The 24,133-nt window shown below is 43.7% G+C and overlaps 1 protein-coding gene and 1 long non-coding RNA gene across 2 annotated transcripts; both read right to left on the minus strand.

The window, feature by feature from the left end:
* Positions 1-789: 789 nt before the first annotated feature.
* On the minus strand, positions 790-1,969 carry LOC115194567 (uncharacterized). The gene is made up of 3 exons (XR_003878395.1): positions 1,783-1,969; positions 1,336-1,456; positions 790-1,000 (listed from the first exon to the last, which is right to left on the minus strand). It is a non-coding gene; the product is annotated as an uncharacterized LOC115194567 (long non-coding RNA).
* Positions 1,970-2,034: 65 nt separating this feature from the next.
* Positions 2,035-7,135, minus strand: LOC115194980 (uncharacterized). Its single transcript, XM_029754883.1, has 6 exons — positions 7,129-7,135; positions 6,086-6,356; positions 3,645-3,790; positions 2,905-3,184; positions 2,267-2,415; positions 2,035-2,042 (listed from the first exon to the last, which is right to left on the minus strand). The coding sequence occupies exons 1-6, from the start codon at positions 7,133-7,135 to the stop codon at positions 2,035-2,037; spliced, it is 861 nt and encodes a 286-aa protein (XP_029610743.1).
* Between the last annotated feature and the right edge of the window lie 16,998 nt (positions 7,136-24,133).

Raw genomic sequence — 24,133 nt, forward strand, 5'->3', positions numbered from 1 at the left:
ATGCATAGGTAACAAACAAACAGCGAGTACATGTGTTCGTCAGTTCTTGCCCATTTCTTGGGGTTTGTACTCCCGAAGTTGTTTAGGGTTTTTGGGCTTGCCAGTTTATACATAGCAGTTCTCAACTGTTAGCAGCCAATGGCTAGCAGTTTCTTACTGGCAATAAAAACAGAAGATTGACCATTTTTCATTACTGAATGACTTAATGTAACAAATCAAACATTAAACCTGGTAAACAATTCATGGTAACCTGGTAAACAATTCATTAATCACTAGTCACTTTATACAATGCACTCTAAATAATGGCACTTTAATAATGTTTACATATCTTACATTACTCATATTATGCAGCAGGTAGCCTAGTGGTTAGAGCGTTGGACAAGTAACCGAAAGGTTGCAAGATCGAATCCCTGAGCTAACAAGGTAAAAATCTGTCATTCTGCCCCTGAACAAGGCAGTTAAGCCACTGTTCTTAGGTCTTCATTGAAAATAAGAATTTGTTCTTAACTGAATTGCCTAGTAAAATAAAAAAATATCACATGTATATACTGTATTTTATACCATGTATTGCACCTTGCCTATGCCGCTTGGCCATTGCTCATCCATATACTCACATGTACATATTCTCATTCACCCCTTTAGATTTGTGTGTATTAGGTAGTTGTTGGGGAATTGTTAGATTACTTGTTAGATATTACTGCACTGTCGGAACTAGAAGCACAAACATTTCGCCCTACTCGCATTAACATCCGCTAACCATGTGTATGTGACAAATAACATTAGATTTGATTTGATTTAGACCCTGAGTTTATCTGAAACAGCCGTTTAGTTGCTGAAATGTGTTGTTGCCTAGCTATTAAAAAGGACAGGCAGCTATTTGAGACTGGGTTTAATTAAAGTTTTACGGTAGATTGATTGTCATCAATACAGTCCAATCTTAAAACTATTTGGTCTTCTTAGAGTCTCTCACCAGGCTAGCCCCCTTCAGTTCCAGAGACACCTGGAAGAGAAATGACATACAGAAACTCTTTCAGGTATTAATTGAGTTATGACTTGCTAACACGTTCTCTTCTTACAATAACAACTTGGCAATACGATAATAAGACCCAGAGTTAGGGTGATTACATTTCAATTCAGTCAATTCAGGAAGTAAACTGAAAATCCACTTCCACATGTTCATAATTGAAACTCATTAAGGAAAACTGAAATTGGAATAAATAAATACAAGTTTATTTCCTGAAATGGAATAGACCCCAACTCTGATAAAAGCACAATGTCTTCATTGCCTGTCTGTGCAATAAGGACAACAGTCTGTAATATGCTCCTTGTTGTTACCTGTCTGTGTGGTTCCACACTCCTTCTCTTCTTCCTCACGGTGGAAAATCTGTCCATCTGGCTGAGTCCTCCAGCGCAGTTGAAAGTCAGACACCCCCTGCTTCACAAGCTCTACATGCAGCTAGATTAAAGCACAAGCTTTTAGGTTAAATTGTTAGATTATTTTCTCTCTCGCTCACTCTCTCTGGCTCTCTCTTTCTGTCTCTCTTTCTGTCTTTCTTTCTGTCTCTCTCTCTGTCTCTCTCTCTCTCTCTCTCTCTGTCTCTCTCTCTCTCTCTCTGTCTCTATGTGTCTGTCTCTCTGTGTCCCTGTGTCTGTCTCTCTGTGTCTCTATGTCTGTGTCTGTCTGTCTCGCTCTCTCTCTCTCTCTCTCTCTCTCTCTCTCTCTCTCTTTCTGTCTCTCTGTCTTTCTCTCTCCCTCCCCCTTTCCCTCTCCCTCTCTCTCACCTGCTGAAGGAGCTGGTCACCGACCGCCTGGTCTGTCAGATCAGCATCTGATTGGATCTTCATCCTCACCACCGTTCTCTTTGACTTGGGGGCTGAAATACATTTGCTGATATTTGTTATGGTGCAAAATAGTTCAAATCTGTGCAATATACAGGGAATACAACAAAACTCAATATGACATGACAGTATGATTTTATTTAACATATTTCTTTAGCAATGCGCTGTACAAAAAGGTGATTGTTTTACTAAAGTTTAGTAAGCTGAGCAATGCGTAAATTACACTGATTTGTACTAATTTGCATTGTGAAAATGTCTCCCACATAGTCACAAAATAACATTCAATATAACAAAACATGAATTGTGGGAAAAAAAAGTATAATCTCCACTAAACCGAAGTCCGATACGAAAATAAGTATGTTCATTAAAGTTACTATTCGGCATATCTTCACTGACAGAATAAATACATGTACCAGGAAAGAAGTACCTTCTGTGGAAGACTCAAATACTTCCACCTCACAAAGAGTGAGCCATTCTGACCTGCCAGGGATCACCACAACAACGTAGCGACCCTCCATCTCATTACACTGGAAGGTGTAGGTCTTTCCTGCTGGGATGTGGGAGATGACAACACATCTGAAAGAGAGAGAGAGATGGTGAGAGAAGGAGGTGGGGGGATAAAGAGAGATGGGGTGGGGGGAGAGTGAGAGATAAGGGTGGTGGGAGATGGGGGTGATATGAAAGAGGGAATGGGGGAGAGAGAGCGAGTGGAGTTGTGGGAGAGAGCGCGAGGGGGGTGGAGGGAGAGAGAGGTGGGGGGACAGGGGTTGGGGTGTTGATGGAGAGAGAGCGGGGAGTGCGTTGAGAGAGAGTGAGGCGGAGTGGGGGGAGAGAGGGGGTCGGGGGAACGTGGGGGGTGGGGTAGAAAGAGAGAGAAAGGGGTTGGAGGGAGAGAGAGAGGGAGATGATTATTATACAGTGTGTTGCAATAGTGAAAATACCTCTTCACTGCAGGAAGACTGAACATATTAACATATTTCATGAATAACAGGTTTTTATTGAATCACAAACTTTACAATCAATCAGATTACAGTATAATGTTATTAATTCTATTTCACAACTCACCTGGGGTTGTTGATGCCGTTGTTCTCCAGTGAGTTACCGATACGAATCTCAGCACCATCAAGCCTCTCAGGAACATCATCTCCTCTGTTGGTGATACTGACAGCTGTCACTCTGTACACATCCAGCAGGTCCACTCTCCACCAGGGGTTGGTGTTCTGTGCAGTGTGGGTGCAGGATCTTTTGTAATAGTCTGATTCTCTGTTCCCATCAATGGCATTGTGAGCATTGCCATACCCATTCAGTGATGACTGGCTGGCCACTCCTTTCAATGCTACATTTACTACCGGGACATAGAGAATGTTTTAATATAAAAAATGACAAGTTATTCTTTATCATCTTACAGTGTATACATTTGACATGTTTAAAAGAGGGGGGATATTAGTGGTAGGAGGGGGAGTGTAGGGGAGTGTAGGGGAGAGGGGTGGATGTTGGAGAAGAGAAGAGAAAAGAGAGGTGACAGTGGTGGGAGGGGTGGAGGAAAGAGGGGTTTATGGGTATGAAATAAGAGGTTAAGAGTTCAGTTATTATTACAATTTCTATATAAGACATAAATACAACATTAAAAGTGTGACTGCAGAAGCAAGTCACACTAATAAGAATATGACAGAAATCTAGAGTGATGTTCCTGTCAGCAGGCACATTACTTATACTTCCAGAACATTGATGTTCTGCTATATAAAAGTAATGTAAACTTGACTTGGTGATGAATGTGAAGAGAGAAGACAGTTACAGATGATTACCTGCAGGAGTCCCATATACTTCCAACTCACACAGAGTGAGATATTCCTTCCTGTCAGGGATGACCACAACAATGTAGCGACCCTCCATCTTATTACACTGGAAGGTGTAGGTCTCTCTTGCTGGGATGTGGGAGATGACAACACATCTGAGAGAGAGAGAGAGGGTGGGGGAGAGAGAGAGATACATGATTATTGTACAGTGCGGTGCTGTAGTTCAAATGCTTCTTCACAAAAGTATTACTGAAAATATCAACACATTTAATGAATAACTGTTCTTTTTACTGAACTTTACAATCAATCAGAACTACCGGCTCTGATGTTCGTCAGATGTGGCGGTGCTTGCAAACTATTACGGACTACAAAGTGAAACTTAGCTGCGAGCTGCCCATTGACGTGAGCCTACCAGACGAGCTAAATGTCCAAGAATGTGAAGGTAACCTGCCTAAATGACTACCTCCCCGTAGCACTCACATTGGTAGCCATGAAGTGATTTTAAAGACTGGTCATGGCTCACATCAACACCATCATCCCAGAAACCCTAGACCCACTGCAATTTGCATACCGCCCCAACAGATCCACAGATGACGCAATCTCAATCGAACATCATACTGCCCTTTCCCACCTGGACAAAAGGAACCCCTATGTGAGAATGCTATTCATTGACTACAGCTCAGTGTTCAACACCATCGTTCCGACAAAGCTCATCACTAAGCTAAGGACCCTGGGACTAAACACCTCTCTCGGCAACTGGATCCTGGACTTCCTGACAGGTCGCCCTCAGGTAGTAAATCAAATCAAATCAAAATCAAATCAAATTTTATTTGTCACATACACATGGTTAGCAGATGTTAATGCGAGTGTAGCGAAATGCTTGTGCTTCTAGTTCCGACCATGCAGTAATATCAAACAAGTAATCTAGCCTAACAATTTCACAACAACTACCTTATACACACACAAGTGTAAAGGGATGAATAAGAATATGTACATAAAAATATATGAATGAGTGATGACAAGATGCAGTAGATGGTATAGAGTACAGTATATACATAGGAGATGAGTAATGTAGGGTATGTAAACATTATATAAAGTGGCATTGTTTAAAGTGGCTCGAGTTGGGTTGAGTCAGTATGTTGGCAGCAGCCATTCCATGTTAGTGATGGCTGTTTAACAGTCTGATGGCATTGAGATAGTAAGGGTATGCAACAACACATCTGCCACGCTGATCCTCAACACCGGTTCCCCTCAGGGGTGCGTACTTAGTCCCCTCCTGTACTCCCTGTTCACCAACGACTGCGTGGCCAAGCACAACTTCAACACCATCATTAAGTTTGCTGATGACACACTAATGGTAGGCTAAATCGCCGAAAACGATGAGACGGCCTAAAGGGAGGAGGTCGAAGACCTGTCAGTGTGGTGCCAGGCCAACAACCTCTCCCTCAATATAAGCAAGACAAAGGAGATGATCGTGGACCACAGGAGAAGTAGGGCCAAACAGGCCTCCATTTACATTGACGGGGCTAAATTGGAGCGGGTCAAGAGTTTCAAGTTCCTTGGTGTCCACATCACCAACAAACCCCCATGGTCAAAACACGCCAAGACAGTTGTGAAGGGGCTACGACAACCCCTTTTCCCCCTCAGGAGACTGAAACTATTTAGATTGGGCCCCCAGATCGTCAAAAAGTTATACAGCTGCACCATCGAGAGCATCCTGACCGGTTGCATCAGCACCTGGTATGGCAACTGATCTGTATCTGACCCTAAGGCACTACAAAGGGTAATGCGCCAAGTTTCCTGCCATTCAAGACCTATATACCAGACGGTGTCAGGGGAAGGAAGGCCCCAAAAAATTGTCATACTCCAGTCACCCAAGTCATACAAGGCAAGACAAACAAGTCCATACTCTTTCAATAAGAGCATCATCGAATTCCACGTCAAGAGACAGGTTTTTAAAGTGTTCTCTGTTCGCTCTGCTACCGCACGGCAAGCAGTACCGGAGCGCCAAGTCTAGGTCCAAAAGGCTCCTTAACAGCTTCTACCCCAAGCTATAAGACAGCTGAACAATTAATCAAATGGACACCCTGACTATTTACATTGACCCCCCCGCTGCTACTCGCTGTTTATCATCTAATCATCTATGCATAGTCACTTTACCCTTACCTACATGTTTAAATGACCTCGACTAACCTGTGCCCCTTGAGTAACCTGGGCCCCCTGTATATAGCATCATTATTGTTATGTATTTCTACTGTGTTACTTTTTATTTTTGACTTTATTTTATTTAGTAAATATTTTCATAACTATTTCTGGAACTGCACTGTTTGTTAAGGGCTTGTAAGTAAGCATTTCTCTGCCAGGTCTACACCTGTTGTATTCATCGCATGTGACAAATACAATTTGATTTGATTTGAGTACAATGTTATTAATTCTATTTCACTACTCACCTGGGGTTGTTGATGCCGTTGTTCTCCAGTGAGTTACCGATACGGATCTCAGCACCATCAAGCCTCTCAGGAACAGCATCTCTGTTGGTGATGGTGACAGCTGTCACTCTGTACACATCCAGCAGGTCCACTCTCCACCAGGGGTTGGTGTTCTGTGCAGTGTGGGTGCAGGATCCATAGTTTGTGTTTCTGTACCCATCAATTGCATAGTGAGCATCGCGATCCGAAAACTGTGATGACTGAGCAGCCACTCCTCTCAATGCCACATTGTCTGTTTGAGGGACAGATACAGATATAATACACAGGTTTATTCATTAGTGCACACTGTAGCAATACGTTCTGCAACTGAAAATGTTTTGCAGGTTAGTTCAGTTTAGTCAATCTCCATTTTGTTCAGTTTGGTTCGTAGTGAATACACCTCAGATACACACACACACACACACACACACACACACACACACACACACACACACACACACACACACACACACATCCCCATCCCCCTGTACACACACACCTGCACCAACTTGTATTAAATGTAAATAGTTACCTTTAATTCGGCACTTTGTATTTGTATTTATTATGGATCCCCATTAGCTGCTGCCAAAGCAGCAGCTACTCTTCCTGGGGTCCAGCAACATTAAGGCAGTTTATACAATTTTAAAACATTACAATACATTCACATATTTCACAACACACTGTGTTCCCTCAGGCCTCTACCCCACAACTACCACATATCTACAGTTCTAAATCCATGTGTATGTATAGTGCGTATGTTATTTGTGTGTGGGTACGCATGTGTCTGTGCCAATGTTTGTGTTGATTCACAGACCCCGCTGTTCCATAAGGTGTTTTTTTAATCTGTTTTTTAAATCAAATTTTACTGCTTGTGTCAGTTACTTGATGTGGAATAGAGTTCCATGTAGTCATGGCTCTATGTAGTACTGTGCGCCTCCCATAGTCTGTTCTGGACTTGCGGTATGCATGGTTGTCCAAGCTGTGTGCCAGTAGTTTAGACAGACAGCTCGGTGCATTCAACATACCTCTCATAAACAATACCTCTCATAAATAAAAGTGGTGATGAAGTCAATCTCTCCTCCACTTTCAGCCAGGAGAGATTGACATGCATATTATTAATATTAGCTCTTTGTGAACATCCAAGGGCCAGCCGTGCTGCCCTGTTCTGAGCCTATTGCAATTTTCCTAAGTCCTTTTAGTGGCACCTGACCACACAACTGAACAGTAGTCAAGGTGCGACAAATCTAGGGTCTGTAGGACCTGCCTTGTTGATAGTGTTGTAATTAAGAAGGCAGAGCAGCATCGCTTTATTATAGACAGACTTCTCCCCATCTTAGCTACTACTGCATCAATATATTTTGACCATGACAGTTTACAATCTAGTGGTACTCCAAGCAGCTTACTCAACTTGTTCAATTTACACAATATTTATTACAATACTTAGTTGTTTTAGGGTTAAGTGACTTTAAGTGAATGAAAGTTATTACTAGGCCTAGCTTCTGTCACAGCGGCCAATGCTTGTACTTCATGCATTGATTAGTTGATTTATTTACGTATTCATTCATGTTTTTTGGGGGGGGGGGGGTTTATGTATTGCTTCTGTCACAGTGGCCAATACTGATACTTCATTCATTGTGTCACAATCGTCAAAAGGAGTGGACCAAAGCGCAGCGTGGTAAGTGTTCATCGTGTATTTTATTTTACCTCAGAACACTACAAACAAAAGAATAAACAATGACAACGAGCATCTTGTAGGCTTAACAAGCAGTACAAAAAATAAGATCCCACAACTACAGGTTTGGGAAAGGCTGCCTAAGTATGATTCCTAATCAGAGACAACGATAGACAGCTGCCTCTGATTAGGAACCATCCTCGGCTCAAAACAAAGAAATAGACATCATAGAATGCCCACCCCACACCCTAACCTGACCACATAGAGAAACAAACCCTCTTTCTCAGGTCAGGGCGTGACACATTGATTCATTGATTTAGATTGTTTGTTTGTTTGTTTGTTTGTTTGTTTGTTTGTTTTGTCTGTCTGTTTTTTTTGTGTGATTGTTTTTGTGTCTGTCTGTCTGTCTGTCTGTCTGTCTGTCTGTCTGTCTGTCTACTTTATTAAAAATGCATTTACCTATTTGCACGGTGACCCTCAGAAAGAGTAGGAAAATCCCTGTAAAGCCACAATAAGCATATGAATGATTAGTCATAATTAACAATATTAATGTGAATGATTAGTCATAATTAACAATATTAATGTGAATGCACTATATGACAAGTTGTCTAACATGCTATAGGGTAATGCTGATCATTAAAGATCTTTGACTTTTAGATGGAAGGGTTGGGGTCAATTCAATTTCTGTAAATTCAGGAAGTACACTGAAATTCAAATTATTTGTTAAACTCTGAGTGGTTGTTTTGGGCTCTGTACATGAAAATAGAAAGTGACACATCATTTGAAAGCTACAGGCCTTGTTTTTTTGGAAATGGAACTCAAATCTTACTGCTGACAATGTCATAAGAATCTCTTAGAGTTTAACTTAACTGGAATGTGGTTTACATTCTGATTTGACAGGAACTGAAATAGAATTGACCTTAACCCTTGTAGGTATTTAGTTCTCACCAGAGACAGGGATAGTTCTCCTACTCCACTCCATGGATCTGGGATGTAGCAACATATTCATCAGTCAATATGAATTAATAACATTAAACATTTCCCCCTTTTAATTATCAGTTAATATGATCTATTTCTGGATATCCAACACCTGCCATGTATAGGATGTGGATGTACTATTCTTGTCCTTTTCAGCATTTCCATGTCACACATATCACAACAACAATAACCTTTCACTAGTGTGATAATAACCCATTTTCTTTACTTATATATTATCATCATTCTTTATTATAGTATTAGCCAAGGTTTTGAATAATAAAACAGTATATCCAAACATAAAATGAACATACCTGTATTGACAGGGCTAACTTGTCCTTTGCTGAATCCCTCGCTCCTCTCCTCTGTCTCAGTGTGCGTGATGGATTGTTCTTACTCTCTTTTCTCTCTCTCTGTCTGGCAAACATGCAAACCTGGGTCATGTTCATTAGGGAACACAACAGAAAAAATGTAGCAACTTTTTTCAACTTAAAACAAAAATGTGTGTTTGTGATTGGATAAGATCAGATAGTCCCTCACTCCTTGTTACAATCTGTTTTCTTCCGTTTGGTGCCTTATGAACACAACCCTATATTAGCCAAAGATGGGGAGGTTAAGGTGAGGTGTATTTGGTTTGCAGTGAGCTGTAGCCCACCACCCCGTGTGTGTGTGTGTGTGTGTGTGTGTGTGTGTGTGTGTGTGTGTGTGTGTGTGTGTGTGTGTGTGTGTGTGTGTGTGTGTGTGTGTGTGTGTGTGTGTGTGTGTGTGTGTGTGTGTGTGTGTGTGTGTGTGTGTGTGTGTGTGTATTTGCATGAGTGTGTGTGTGTGTGATGGTGTTTCCCGGGGGATTTGTTTAGCAGTCATGTAGATAACCTCATCCTCTCCCTGAGGTGTCAATAGTTACACAACTTCAGCCTTTTCCATCCCTGATGGGAAATGTTTGAATCTGATGGAAACAATGGATGCTCCTCAGAGGAGGAAGGGGAGGACCATCCTCCATGGTGAATTTCATACAAATTGAAATGGTGAACATTTTTAAAGGTGATCTTTTTTAGATACAACTAGTATATTAAATATAATCACATGTCAGCAAACAATAGATTAAAACATGGTTCTCACAGTGGACTGGAATACTAATTGGGACAACTTCTGGGATGAATTCGAGGACTATGCGCTGGCGACAGGTCTAAATGAGAAAACAAGGGAGGTACAAGCGGAGTTTAATGGCAGCGAATGCAGGGATATCTACCGGCACAATCTCACCCTCACAGCACGACAACAGTGTGATGCAAAGGCTATATTGGATGCATTGGAGAATTACTTCAAATCCGGCAGAAACGTCATTTACGAGCGGTTCGTTTTCGGAAGCTGCAAACAGGAAGAGGATGAGTCCGTACACAACTTTGTAACCCGTTTGAGGGGAAAAATCTGCTACTTGTGAATACGGGGAATTGAAAGATGAATTGATTCTTGACAAAATAGTACTGGGAATTGCAAATGAGGATATGCGCCGGCGTCTACTGAGAGAGAGGCGCTTAACATTAGTAACTGCCATTGAAATGTGCCGCACTGGTGAAGTCACTGACATGAGAATGAGCGCAATGGAAATCGAAACCCCACACTCCAACGTTGATACTGTTCACGCTGTTGCCAGGCAGACATTCAGACAAAACCAATCGAGGCAGAGTAATTCACCACGAACGGTGAACACAGAGACCCCCATAGCATGTAAATACTGTGGTAATACACACACACGTGGAAAAGAGCACTGCCCTGCCTACGGAAAACCATGCAGAGCTTGTGGAACTAATAATCACTTAGCAAAAGTGTGTCTCAAAAGCAAAAAAAGTGTGAGTGAGGGCAAGATTCACTGTGTTAATGATGTCACTCAATGTTCAGAACAGTGAAAGTGACATTTACATGCATGAATCCACTAGAACTGTACACTCAAGAGGAAAGAAATGGTTTGTGACACTACGATTACACAACAAGCAACAACAATGTCAACTGGATTCCAGTGCTACATGCAACGTAATGAGCTACAAAGACTAAATCAATCTGGCACCTGACACACATCTATTGCCCAGCGATACTAGACTAAAGCTGTACTCAGGAGAGCTAATGAGCTCTATGGGCACCTTTGAGACCGGATGTGTATTTCAGGGACGCAAACACAAGCTGGAGTTTGAGTTTGAGATTGTGAAAACCAGTCAACATCCTCTCCTCTCAGGCTCTACGTGCGAACGCCTGGGACTGATGCAGTTCACTGTACCAAATGACCTGCACATTGTGGAGCATGTCCAGCATGGACCCCTGTCCAAAGAACAACTGCTCAGCAGATATGCCGATGTATTCAACAGTCCTGTTGAATCAGTGCCTGGGGAGGTACACTTTGAATTGGATGAGAGCGTCACTCCAGTCCAGTGTGCTCCTCGCAATGTGCCCATTGCAATGAAAGTGGCTGTGAAGGCCCAGCTGGACAAGTATGAGGCCGATGGCCACATGACATCTGTGACTGAACCAACTGACTGGATCAGCAATATGGTCATAGTGAAAAAAACAGAGAAGCTGAGGGTCTGCATCGACCCAAAGCATCTGAACCAAGCACTGAAACGGTCCCACTATATCATGCCGACACTAGAGGATGTCCTCTACAAGCTTCCCAAGGCCAGGATTTTCACCTTGGTGGATGCCCGAGATGCATTCCTTCAATGCAAGCTAAATGAAGAAAGAAGCTTCATGACTACCTTCTGGACCCCTTGGGGTCAGAAATGCTCGCTCAAGATCCCGTTTGGTGTCTCAGTGGCGCCTGAGGTATACCAACGCAAGCAGCATGAGTTACTGGCTGGGCTAAAGGGCATTGAACCCATCGCCGATGATGTCCTGATCGTAGGCTGTGGTGACACAGACAAAGAAGCAGAACGCGACCACGATGTGAAGCTCCAGGCACTGATGGAGCGCTGCCGATCAGTTAAGCTTCGTCTTGGCCTGAAGAAGCTGCAGTTCAAGGTGAAAGACGTCCACTTCCATGGCCACATTCTCTCGGCAAAAGGCCTGAAGCCGGACCCAGACAAGGTCAGAGCGATCCTCGACATGCCAAACCAGTCTGATGCAAAAGGAGTACAGCGTCTCATCGGCTTTGCAAACTATCTTGCAAAGTTCATGCCACACCTATCAGCAGTCTGTGAGCCTCTGCACCGGTTGCTGGACAAAGACACACCATGGCACTGGCTACCCAAGCACAAGGCCGCAGTGCAGGAGATGAAATCTCTGGCTTCATCCATGCCAGTGTTGCACTACTATGACGTCACAAAGCCTGTCACAATCCAGAGTGACTCCAGCCAAAGGGGAATTGGATGCTGCCTTATGCAGGAAGGCCAGCCCGTTGCGTTTGCCTCGAGAGCGCTCACCCCCACCGAACAAAACTACACACAAATTGAGAAAGAGTGCCTCAACATCGTCTTCTCCTGCCAGCGCTTCCATCACTACTTATATGGTCAAGAGCTGGTCACCGCTGAAACTGACCACAAACCACTCATTGCCATATTCAGTAAACCTCTCCTCAATGCGCCCAAGATGCTTCAAAGCATGCTCCTGACTCTGCAAAACTACAGCCTGAAGGTCATCTACAAGCCAGGACCAGAGATGTACATCAGCGACACACTGAGCAGGGCAACAGCACAATGTACAGGCAGAGGCACTGCCTATCAGCGGCATGCCATCTGTTCACTACAGCAGGAACAACAAGATGTTCAACAGATAAATCAGGCAGACTACTTAAACGTCACAGATCACCGCCTAGCCCAGATCAGGCAACACACTGACAAGGACGAACACCTACAGTCACTGAAGTCCATGGCTCTTGCAGGTTGGATACACCTGAAAGAGGAGACACCTTTCACAGTGAGAGAATACTGGACCTTTCGAGATGAGATCAGCGTGCAAAATGGCATCTTGTTCAGAGGTCAGAAGGTCATTATTCCCAAATCACTACGTCCAGAGATGCTTACCCGCATACACTCCAGTCACATTGGAGGTAACGCATGATACTGCCAGGCTCGTGAAACATTATACTGGCCAAACATGCAAGCGGAAATGAAAGACTTTGTCAGCAGCTGTACCACATGCAACGAGTACGCTCATGAACAGCAAAAGGTAACCATGATGTCACACGAACTGCCGACAAGGGCCTGGAAAATCGTCAGCATGGACTTATTCAGCCACAGACAAAAGGACTATCTTCTCATTGTTAATCACTACTCTGACTTTTGGGAAATTGAACTGCTCCCTGACTTGTCAGCAGAGACGGTTATAAAGAGCTGCAAGACGCAGTTTGCAAGGCAAGGTCAGCCTGACAAGGTAATCACAGACAATGGCCCACAATTCACTGCACAGTTCAAGCGTTTCGCCTCAGAATGGGAGTTTGACCACGTGACCTCTTCTCCAAGACACCCAAAAGCAAATGGCAAGGCAGAGTCAGCTGTCAAGATTGCAAAAAACCTGTTAAGCAGGGCCTTGCGTGACAGCAACGACCCATGAAAGCGATCTTACAGTGGAGGAACACACCCACCGAAAACATGGGCAGCAGCCCAGCACAACGCCTTCTGTCCAGACGTCTGAAGACTACCATCCCCGTAGCTAACAAGCTACTTGAGCCCTGCATCATGGTTGGCGTCACGGACAAACTGCGTCACAGAAAGCAGCTCGCTAAGGGCTTCTACAACCGGACTGCTCGAGACCTACCAGAGCTGGAGGTGGGTGAAACGATAAGGATGAAACCGCTGCCGGGAGACCACACAGGACTTTGTAGGCTGGGCACGTGCCTACAGAGAGTTCCACCACATTCTTACCTGGTGGATGTTGGTGGCTCCCTCTATCGTCGCAATCGGGTGGATCTGCACGTAGCAGAGCAGACAAACCAGAACACACCATACACTCACCTAGATGAGCTGGATCACAGTCCAGGCCTAAATAAACATACATTAATTTGTCCAATAGCAACTCTCATTTGCAACTGTTGGACTAATGATTACACCCTATATCAGCTAGATGCAAGCAAGATTGTGCAAGGCGGTAATGAATGTCACTGTCTGTCCATGTGCCACTGTCTGACGCCTCAAATTTGTCTCTCGATCTTTGTGCACCTGCATTGTAAACTTTCATTCATAGGTTAAGTTGTAGCAACTTCGTTATGGGTATAGGGAAAATTTGAGTATCATGCAGTAACCTAAACCTATTGCTGTTACATTGAACTGGATGAATGGAATATGAATGAGATTCATCCAATATGCTGTAATAGAAATAAGGCCATGTTCATGAGAAAAAACAATTGTCCTCCTTCATCTTACACGGCCTTGACCACAGCTAGTTAGAATCAGTGTAAATCTGATGGAAACTGTATGAATCTCATGGAAACTGTGTGATTCTGATGGTAATTGTATGAATTATATTGAAACTGTAAATCTGATGAAACTGTGTGAATCTGATGGAAACTGTGTGAATATGTTGGATACGGTTTGAATCTATTGGGTTATTCTTGAGTTGTGGCGTTAAAATCTGTCCCTTGACTTTGGCACCATGTAAAAAACTGTTATAATGACAAAAACCTGACAAATAATACATTTCCTGATTAATTTAACAGTTTTTTTTTCACCTCCGTTTTGTGTCATTTGTGTAATTGGTGTAATGCATTACAAATAACTAATTACAAATATATACAAGGACGTTGAGCATTCTCTCCAGTGGCAAACTGTTGTCGGGGGAGGGGTCTAGGTTCAAGACAATTATTAGCTAATTACGCTCTTTTAGTATTTCATACATTTGAGGATTCCATTGATCATTTGTTGTCTAAATCCAGTGTCATTTGTTGTTACTGTAACTAATTGAGGCTAATAATTAATCATGTCACTTTAGTAAATAATTGTTTTATGATTGATTTCAGAAAACCCATCTTTACCTGAATTGTATCATTGGTGTTACTACTCCTACTGGTGGCACAATGTTATCATAATGGTAAAAAAATATTTCATGTCATTTAAGGTATGATTTTAGTTAATTTATAATGGGGGGGAAAAGTTACATTTTCTAAATGCCTAATTGCCACCGTAACTCAAGAATAACCCTTTTGGAAACTGTGAATCTGATGGAAACTGTGTGAATCTGTTGGAAATTAAATATGTTATTGTAAATATTCAAATACCATGAATAAAGCCAAAAGCTGAAATGAGTTGTTTCTACTTTAACTGTCACGTCCTGACCATAGTAAGATGTGATTTTCTATGGTAGAGTAGGTCAGGGCGTGACAGGGGGTGTTTTGTGTTTTTCTATGTTTTCTATTTCTATGTTTAAGTTCTAGTTTTTCTATTTCTATGTTGTTTTTTGGGGGTTGATCTCCAATTGGAGGCAGCTGGTCCTCGTTACCTCTGATTGGAGATCATATTTAACTTTTTAAGGTATAGGGGGAGTATTTTCATTTTCGGTTGAAAAGCGTGCCCAGAGTAAACTGCCTAATACTCGGACACAGTCAAATATTTGCATAATATTAGTAGATTTGGATAGAAAATACACTGAAGTTTCTAAAACTGTTTGAATGATGTCTATGAGTATAACAGAACTCATATGGCAGGCAAAAACCTGAGAAAAATCCAACCAGGAAGTGGGAAATCTGAGAATTGTAGTTCTTCTTTTGAATCCCCATCGAAACTACAGTGTCTGTGGGGTCACGTTGCACTTCCTAAGGCTTCCATTGGCTGTCAACAGCCTTTAGAAACTTGTTTCCTCCTTCTCCTGTTACTGGGCAGAGAATAGTAGCTCAGTCAATGAGTGGACTGCCTATGGACAAAGGGCTTGGTTATGCGCGAGCCCGCGAGCGCGCCGCTCCTTCTTTTTCTTCTTGAATGAATACGCTATTGTCCGGTTGGAATATTATCGACGTTTTATCTTAAAAAGACCCTAAGGATTGATTGAAAACAATGTTTAACATCTTTCTACGAACGGTAATGGAACATTTTGACTTTTCGCGTCTGGATTTACGCTCGCACGTTATGCCTTTGGATAGTGATCTGAACGCACAAACAAAACGGAGGTATTTGGACATAAATATGGAGTATTTTGAACAAAAATAACATTTCTTGTGGAAGTAGCAGTCCTGGGAGTGCATTCTGACAAAGATCAGCAAAGGTAAGAGAATATTTATAATACTAATTCTGAGTTTAGTTGACCCCAGAACTTAGCGGGTGTCTGTATAGCTTGCTGTGATGGCTGAGCTATGTACTCAGAATATTGAAAAATGTGCTTTCTCCGTAAAGCTATTTTAAAATCTGACACAGCGGTTGCGTTAAGGAGAACTATATCTATAATTCTTTCAATAACTGTTGTAAATTTTATCAACGTTTATGATGAGGATTTTTGTAAATTGATGTGCACATTCACCGGTAGTTTTGGTGGGAATACATTTTCTGAACATCACGCGCCAATGTAAAATGGGGTTTTGGATATAAATATGAACTTTATCGAGCAAAACATACATGTATTGTGTAACATGAAGTCCTATGAGTGTCATCTGATGAAGATCATCAAAGGTTAGTGAATATTTTAGATATATCTTTGGTTTATGTGATGCATGTCCTTGCTTGGAAAATGGCTGTGTGGTTTTTCTTGTGACGTTTATGTCCTAACATAATCTAATTTTATGCTTTCGCCGTAAAGCCTTTTTGAAATCGGACAATGTGGTTAGATTAACGAGAAGTTTATCTTTAAAATGGTGTAAAATAGTTCATTGTTTGAGAAAATGAAATTATGACATTTTTGCTGTTTTGTATTTCGCGCCCTGCTATTTCACTGGCTGTTGAATAGTGTGCCCCGCAGGTGGGACGGTAGTGTCCCACGTAGCCCTGAGAAGTTAAGTAGGGGTTTTTCTTCCTGGGTTTTGTGGGTGATTATATTTTGAGTAGTGTTTTTCTCTCTGCGTCACAGTTTGTTGTTTTGTAAATTCAGTTATTTATGTTTGCAAAGTTACACAGATTTAATAAAATGTGGAACTACAACCACGCTGCACTTTGGTCCGATCCTTTCGACAGCCGTGACAGAATCACCCACCCCAAAAGGACCAAGCAGCGTGTCCAGGAGCAACAGAAATGGACCTGGGAGGAAATTCTGTATGGAAAAGGACCCTGGAGGCAGGCTGGGGAGTATCGCCGTCCGAGGGAGGAGATTGAGGCAGCTAAAGCGGAGCGGCGTCATTATGAGGCGCTGTACCAACAACGAGGCAAAGGCGAGAGACAGCCCCCCCGGGCACACGGGGAGATTGGCAGAGTCAGGTTGGAGACCTGAGCCAACTCCCCGTGCTTACTGTGGGGGGCGAGTGATCGAGCAAGCACCAAGTTATGCTGAGATACGCACTGTGTCGCCAGTGCGTGCTAGAGGTGGCATTGAGCCAGGAAGGAGTATGCCTGCTCAGCGTTCCTGGTCTCCGGTGCGTCTTCTCCGCCCAGTTTATCCTGCGCCAGCTGTGCGACCTGTCACAATGCCTCGCACTTGTCGGGCTACGGAGGTTATCCAGCCAGGACGGGTTGTGCCAGCCATAAGCTCCAGACCTCCAGGATGCCTCCACGGCCCAGTATACCCTGTGCCTGCTCTACCGAAGTCGATGCCCCTTCTTGTTCGAGTGGTGCTCGGCGGTCGACGTCACCAATCTTCTAGCTATCACTGATCCATTTTTCATTTTCCATTGGTTTTGTCTTGTTTCTTTTCACACCTGGTTCCAATCCCATTCATTACCTGTTGTGTATTTAACCCTCTGTTTCCCCTCATGTCCTTGTCTGAGATTGTTTGATGTTATTGTGTTCGTGTTGTTTTTATTAGGTGTGCGACGGGTATGTGTACCCGTTTTGATTTTTGTATATATTCTCTTTTTGGAGTTTGTTTAAAAAGTTTATTACACTTCTCCACTTATATTAAGTTTGTTTCTCCTGCGCCTGACTTCCCTGCCACCTACACACACGGCAATGACACTCTCTGTCTGGCAAACATGCAAATCTGGGTCATGTTCATTAGGGCACACAAAATTTAAAAAATCAACTTTTTCCAACAGGAAACAAAAATGATTATTTGTTATTGGATAAGATCAGGTAGTCCCTCACTCACTGTTTCAATCTGTTTTCTTTCCATTGTTGCCTTATGAATACAACCCTGTATTATCCAATCAATGGGAAGGTGAGGTTTCTTTGGTTAGCAGTGGTCCGGAGCACACCATCCCGTGTGTGTGTGTGTGTGTGTGTGTGTGTGTGTGTGTGTGTGCGTGCATGCGTGTTTCCCGGGGGGATTTGGTTAGCAGTCATCCATAGAACCTCATCTACTACCTGAGGTAGTGAATACGTGAACTGTGGTTTGTTTAACAACAGTGCTTTTACTCAGAATACATCTCACTTTAAAGAATTACAATCAATTCATCTATTATTCAAATGTAAAAATAATGTATATTAAACTTTGAAGTTGTATTTTTATTAAACCTCTACTATCAAACCTGAACTGTACCTTAGAGGTGACATACCCTTTAAGACAAAACCAAACAGAAAAATCCATTATAATGAAGTTATACATGTTTTATCCCAGTAAGAAAGAATAACATATGTAGACAGAAATTCCAAATAGATGCAATGAACTATTTGTATAATAAATTCAGTTTAATCTAAAACTATTTTGTCTCCCTGGAGGGTCTTAGTGCTGGGGTCTCACATGTCCATAACCCACAACCCCAAGAGTGTGTGTGTTTTTATTTAACTAGTCAAGTCAGTTAAGAACACATTCTTATTTACAATGACGGCCTAGGAACAGTGCTGCCTTGTTCAGGGGCAGAACGATAGATTTTTACCTAGTCAGCTCAGGGATTCGATCTAGCAACCTTTCGGTTACTGGCCCAACGCTGTGCGTGTGCATGTGTGATCAAACATGACAACATTCTGCTGGACGAACACAGTAAGATGGCTCAGCCAATCATATCTGATTTTTGGTATGCTTAGCTCGCCAGTCTAATAGAGATCAATATAATTACTGGGGTGGATGAACTGTGTATTGTTTTGTTGTAGGTGGTACAGATTCTGATTCCACCAACATGCACTTCCAACCCCTAGCTCTGCACAAAGTAAGGGTAAGTTGGCTGAAGTATTTACAAGCTGACTGCTGAGATAGTTACATTTACAGTAAGCATAGTATAAACATGAATAGGGTATAGTTTGTGTTATGGGATTTTAGGTAGCCTGAGTACCACAGAGTACCTTCCAGACCATGTTATCAATTTAATATACCCCTCTTCTCTTCTGACCTTTTCTTTCTGTGAAACTCAGGTTATCTGGAGTCATTCCACAGTGACCTACTGAAACAGGTTATCTGGAGTCATTCCACAGTAGCCTGCTGAAACAAGTTATCTGATACCCCAGGGAACACTCAAAGGGTAATAGGCCCGTGGCATACCAGGGAAGGGTGTTGCGGGCGTATTCGACCAACACAAGCTGCTGGCTCCAGGTGGTGGGGTTGGCAGAGACCAGGCAGCACAGAGTAGTTTATAGGTCCTGGTTGGCTCGCTCCAACTGGCCTTTGGACTAGGGGTGGAACCTGGAGGACAGGCTGGCCGACGACCCAATGAGGGTGCAGAACGCCTTCCAGAACCGGGATGAGAAGTGAGGACCCCGGTCGGAGACCATGTCTACTGTTAGTCCATGGATCCGGAAGATGTGCTGCACCATGAGCTGGTGCAGCACGTCTCTTTAGCTGAGGGTAGCTTGGGGAGAAGAATGAAGTGGGCGGCTTTGGAAAACCGATATGCCACGGTCAGGATGGCGGTGTTGCCATCAGACTGAGTCCAGGGAGATGTGAGAACAGGGACGGTGAGGGACAGGCAGAGGTTGGAGGAGACCAGCCGGAGCTTGTCGCAGAGTCTTGTTCTGTTCACAGACCATGTAATCGGCGACGATTGCGGAGACATCAGGAACCACAGTATGCAACCAAAAGCATTGTCGCACAAAAGCCAGGGTCCGACAGGAACCCGGGTGGCAGGCAAGCCTGGAGGGGTAGGCCCACTCCAGGACCGAGGAGTGGACCACGCCAAGAATGAACATTTGGATATCTGGGTCCCCGCTGGGGTTCGGCTGGGAATGCTGAGCCTCACAAACCTGATTCCCTATTCCCCAGCTGAGTGCCGTCGCCAGGCACGAGGTGAGAAGGATGGTCACAGGTTCCGGGGTAGTATCCGTGGGGCTATAGCGGCGTGACAGCACATCCGGCTTGACATTCTTGGATCCTGGCGGGTATGAAAGGGAGAAGTTGAACCGGGTGAACAGCAGGGCACACCTAGCTAACCTGGAATCGAGGCGCTTGGCGGTGCAGAGATATTCCAGGTTATTGTGGTCAGTCCACACAATGAAAGGATGTTCCACCCCCTCCAGCCAGTGCCTCCATTCCTTCAACACCATCTTCACTGCGAGATGCTCACGATTCTCCAGATCGTAATTTCTCTCTGTGGCATTGAGGCGGTGGGAGAAGAAGGCGTAGGGATGTAACTTGAGGTCCAGGGTAGACCGCTGGGTCAGGACAGACCCCTCTCCGACATCCGAAGCGTCAGCCTCCACCATGAACTGGCGGGACGGGTCAGGATGAATCAAGATGGAAGCTGTGGTGAAGCGATGTTTGAGATCCCGGAACACCTGGTCAGCAGCTGGGGATCATGTGAACGGAACCTTAAGAGAGGTAAGTGCAGACATGTGGGGAAGCCAGGGTGCTGTAGCCCTGGATAAAGCGGCGATAAAATTTGGCGAATCCCAGGAAACATTGCAGCTGTACTCTGGACGTAGGATGGGGACAATCCACCACCACTCTCACCTTCCCAGGATCCATCTGTACACTCCCTGCAGCGATGATGTAACCCAGAAATGGGATGGTGGAGAGATGGAATTCACATTTCTTTGCTTTTACAAAAAGATGGTTCTCCAGGAGGTGTTGGAGAACCTGTCGGATGTGGAGCACGTGTTTTTGGGTGGAGGGGGAGAAGACGAGGATGTCATCGAGGTAGAGGAAGACAAAACGGTTCAACATATCGCGGACAACATCATTAGCCAGAGCCTGGAACACAGCAGGGGCATTGGTAAGGCCAAATGGCATGACCAGATACTCATAGTGACCACTGGCCGTGTTGAAGGCAGTCTTCCACTCGTCCCCTTCCCATATCCGCACCAGGTGGTAGGCGTTCCATAGGTCCAGCTTGAAGAACACGGTGGCCCCCTGGAGCGACTCAAGGTCAAGGAGATGAGAGGTAGCGGTTCTTCACAGTTATGTCGTTGAGACTCCGGTAGTTGATGCACGGGCACAGGGTTTTGTCCGGCGGGGGAGGCAGAAGGACGGATGCAGCCTGCTTCATGGGAGTCCTCAATGTAGGTCTCCATAGCCTTGGTCTCCGGACCCGACAGAGAGTACAGTCATCCCCAGGGCGGAGTGGTGCCTGGGAGAAGGTCAATCCCGCAGTCATATGGTCGGTGCGACGGCAGAGAAGTGGCCCGGGCCTTACTGAACACCTCCTGGAGGTCCTGGTACACCACGGGAATGGCGGAGAGGTCCAGGTTAACTTCTGAGCCCCCGGGAAGACGTCCCGGGGCAGGCTGCACTGACTTCAGTCAATGGGTGTGGCAGAACGGGCTCCAGACCATGATGGCACGTCATTCTTCGGAGGCTCTTGGGGAACTCGGGTAGCCTTATGTTCTCTCGGCAAAGGAGCCGTCAGAGACTTCCGGGATACCTCGGAGGCGAGGTGGAATCCTTGGACTGGTGAGTGAAATTCAATCTCCTCTCCTTCCATTGTTCCCGTAGTCGCCCATTAATCCAAATGGTCAAGGCAATGAGTGAGTCGAGATCTGTCGGTAGTTCCCGGGCTGCAACCTCGTCCTTTACTCACAAATGAGGGAGCACTGAGATAGAAAAGCCTGGCAGGTTCCGAAATCTCCAGCATAGCGCTCCGGAGGTGGTAAGCAGGGTTCTCGGGACACTGGGGTAGGCTGGGAGATTATGGGTGTGACCCGCTGTCCAGTGAGGAATCCGCAGAATTTCTCCAACAAGGTATCGACAAGGTATCAAAAGCCTCGTTCTGTCAGGGTATGAAGTCCCTCCATAGGACCTTGAAATAACTCCTTGTGTCTTCCAAGGGTGGCTCCTTGCAGGGAGACATTATTGTGGAGCTGGTCTGAGTCTGCTGGGTCAGTCATGGCCAGTTTGTCCTAGGAATGGCCGATTTAATTAGGGCCGATTTCAAGTTTTCATAACAATCTGTAATCTGCATTTTTGAACACCGATCATGGCCGATTACATTGCACTCCATGAGGAGACTGCGTGGCAGGCTGACTACCTGTTATGCGAGTGCAGCAAGGAGCCAAGGTAAGGTGCTAGCTTGCATTAAACGTATCTTATAAAAACAATCAATCTTAACATAATCACTAGTTAACTACACATGGTTGATATTACTAGTTTATCTAGCTTGTCCTGCGTTGCATATAATCGATGCGGTGCCTGTTAAAACCTGTTGAGGACAGGCGTTCCGGTAGCCAACATCCAATGGAACAGCAGGCCGCGAAATAAAAAACATAAAAAATCTAATAATTTCAATTTCTCAAACATACGACTATTTTACACCATTTTAAAGATACACTTCTCCTTAATGTAACCACATTGTCCAATTTCAAAAAGGCTTTACAGCGAAAGCAAAACATTAGATTATGTTAGGAGAGTACATAGACAAAAATAACCACACAGCCATTTTCCAAGCAAGGAGATGTGTCACAAAACCCCAAAATACAGCTAAATGAAGCACTAACCTTTGACGATCTTCATCAGATGACACTCCTAGGACATCTTGTTACACAATACATGTATGTTTTGTTCGATAAAGTTCATTTTTATATCCAAAAACTGCATTTTACATTGGCACGTGATGTTCAGAAAATTTATTCCCACCAAAAACTCCGGTGAATGAGCACATCAATTTACAAAAATACTCAACATAAACGTTGACAAAATACATAACAATTATTTAAAGAATTATAGATACACTACTCCTTGATGCAACCGCTGTGTCAGATTTTAAAATAGCTTTACGGAGAAAGCACATTTTTCAATATTCTGAGTACATAGCTTGCCATCAAAGCAAGCTATACAGACACCCGCCAAGTTCTGGGGTCAACTGAACTCAGAATTAGTATTATAAATATTCTCTTACCTTTGCTGATCTTCATCAGAATGCACTCCCAGGACTGCTACTTCCACAAGAAATGTTATTTTTGTTCGAAATAATCCATATTTATGTCCAAATACCTCCGTTTTGTTCGTGCGTTCAGGTCACTATCCAAAGGCATAATGCGCGAGCGTAATTCGAGACACAAAAAGTCAAAATGTTCCATTACAGTTCGTAGAAACATGTCAAACGTTGTTTACAATCAATCTTTAGGGTATTTTTAACGTAAAAATGCGATAATATTCCAACCGGACAATAGCGTAATCATTCCAGGAGAAAAAGAAGCAACGTCGTGCTCGTGGGATCGCGCATCACCAAGCCCTTTGTCCTCAGGCAGTCCACTCATTGACTGAGCTACTATTCTCTGCCCAGTAACAGGAGAATGATGAAAAAACTTTCTGAAGGCTGTTGACAGCCAATGGAAGCCTTAGGAAGTGCAATGTGACCCCACAGACACTGTAGTTTCGATAGAGATTCAAAAGAAGAACTACAATTCTCAGATTTCCCACTTCTTGGTTGGATTTTTCTCAGGTTTTTGCCTGCCATATGAGTTATGTTATACTCACAGACATCATTCAAACAGTTTTAGAAACTTCAGAGTATTTTCCTATCCAAATCTACTAATAATATGCATATTCTAGTTTCTGGGCCCGAGTAGTAGGCAGTTTAATTTGGGTACGTTTTTCATCCGGCCGTGAAAATACTGCCCCCTACACCTTATTAACAGGTTTTAATTTATCATTGAATCATAGCCTACTTCGCCAAACAGGTGATTTAACAAGCGCATTCGCGAAAAAAGCACTTTCGTTGCACCAATATGTACCTAACCATAAACATCAACGCCTTTCTTAAACCTGCATATTTAGTTAAAATAAATTAATGTTAGCAGGCAATATTAAACTAGGGAAATTGTGTCACTTCTCTTGCGTTCATTGCACGCAGAGTCAGAGTATATGCAACAGTTTGGGCCGCCTGGCTCGTTGCGAACTAATTTGCCAGAATTTTACGTAATTATGACTTAACATTGAAGGTTGTGCAATGTAACAGGAATATTTAGACTTATGGATGCCACCCGTTAGATAAAATACGGAACGGTTCAGTATTTCACTGAAAG

Source organism: Salmo trutta, chromosome 5 (assembly GCF_901001165.1).
Source record: "Salmo trutta chromosome 5, fSalTru1.1, whole genome shotgun sequence".
Classification (NCBI taxonomy): domain Eukaryota; kingdom Metazoa; phylum Chordata; class Actinopteri; order Salmoniformes; family Salmonidae; genus Salmo; species Salmo trutta.

Bases quoted from the DNA above. Each gene is read 5' to 3' on its own strand.
- LOC115194980 (XM_029754883.1), bottom strand. The intron at 3,791-6,085 runs GTGAGTAGTGAA...TCTCTCTCTCAG, and splicing joins AACGGCATCAACAACCCCAG to ATGTGTTGTCATCTCCCACA. The intron at 2,416-2,904 runs GTGAGTTGTGAA...TCTCTCTTTCAG, and splicing joins AACGGCATCAACAACCCCAG to ATGTGTTGTCATCTCCCACA.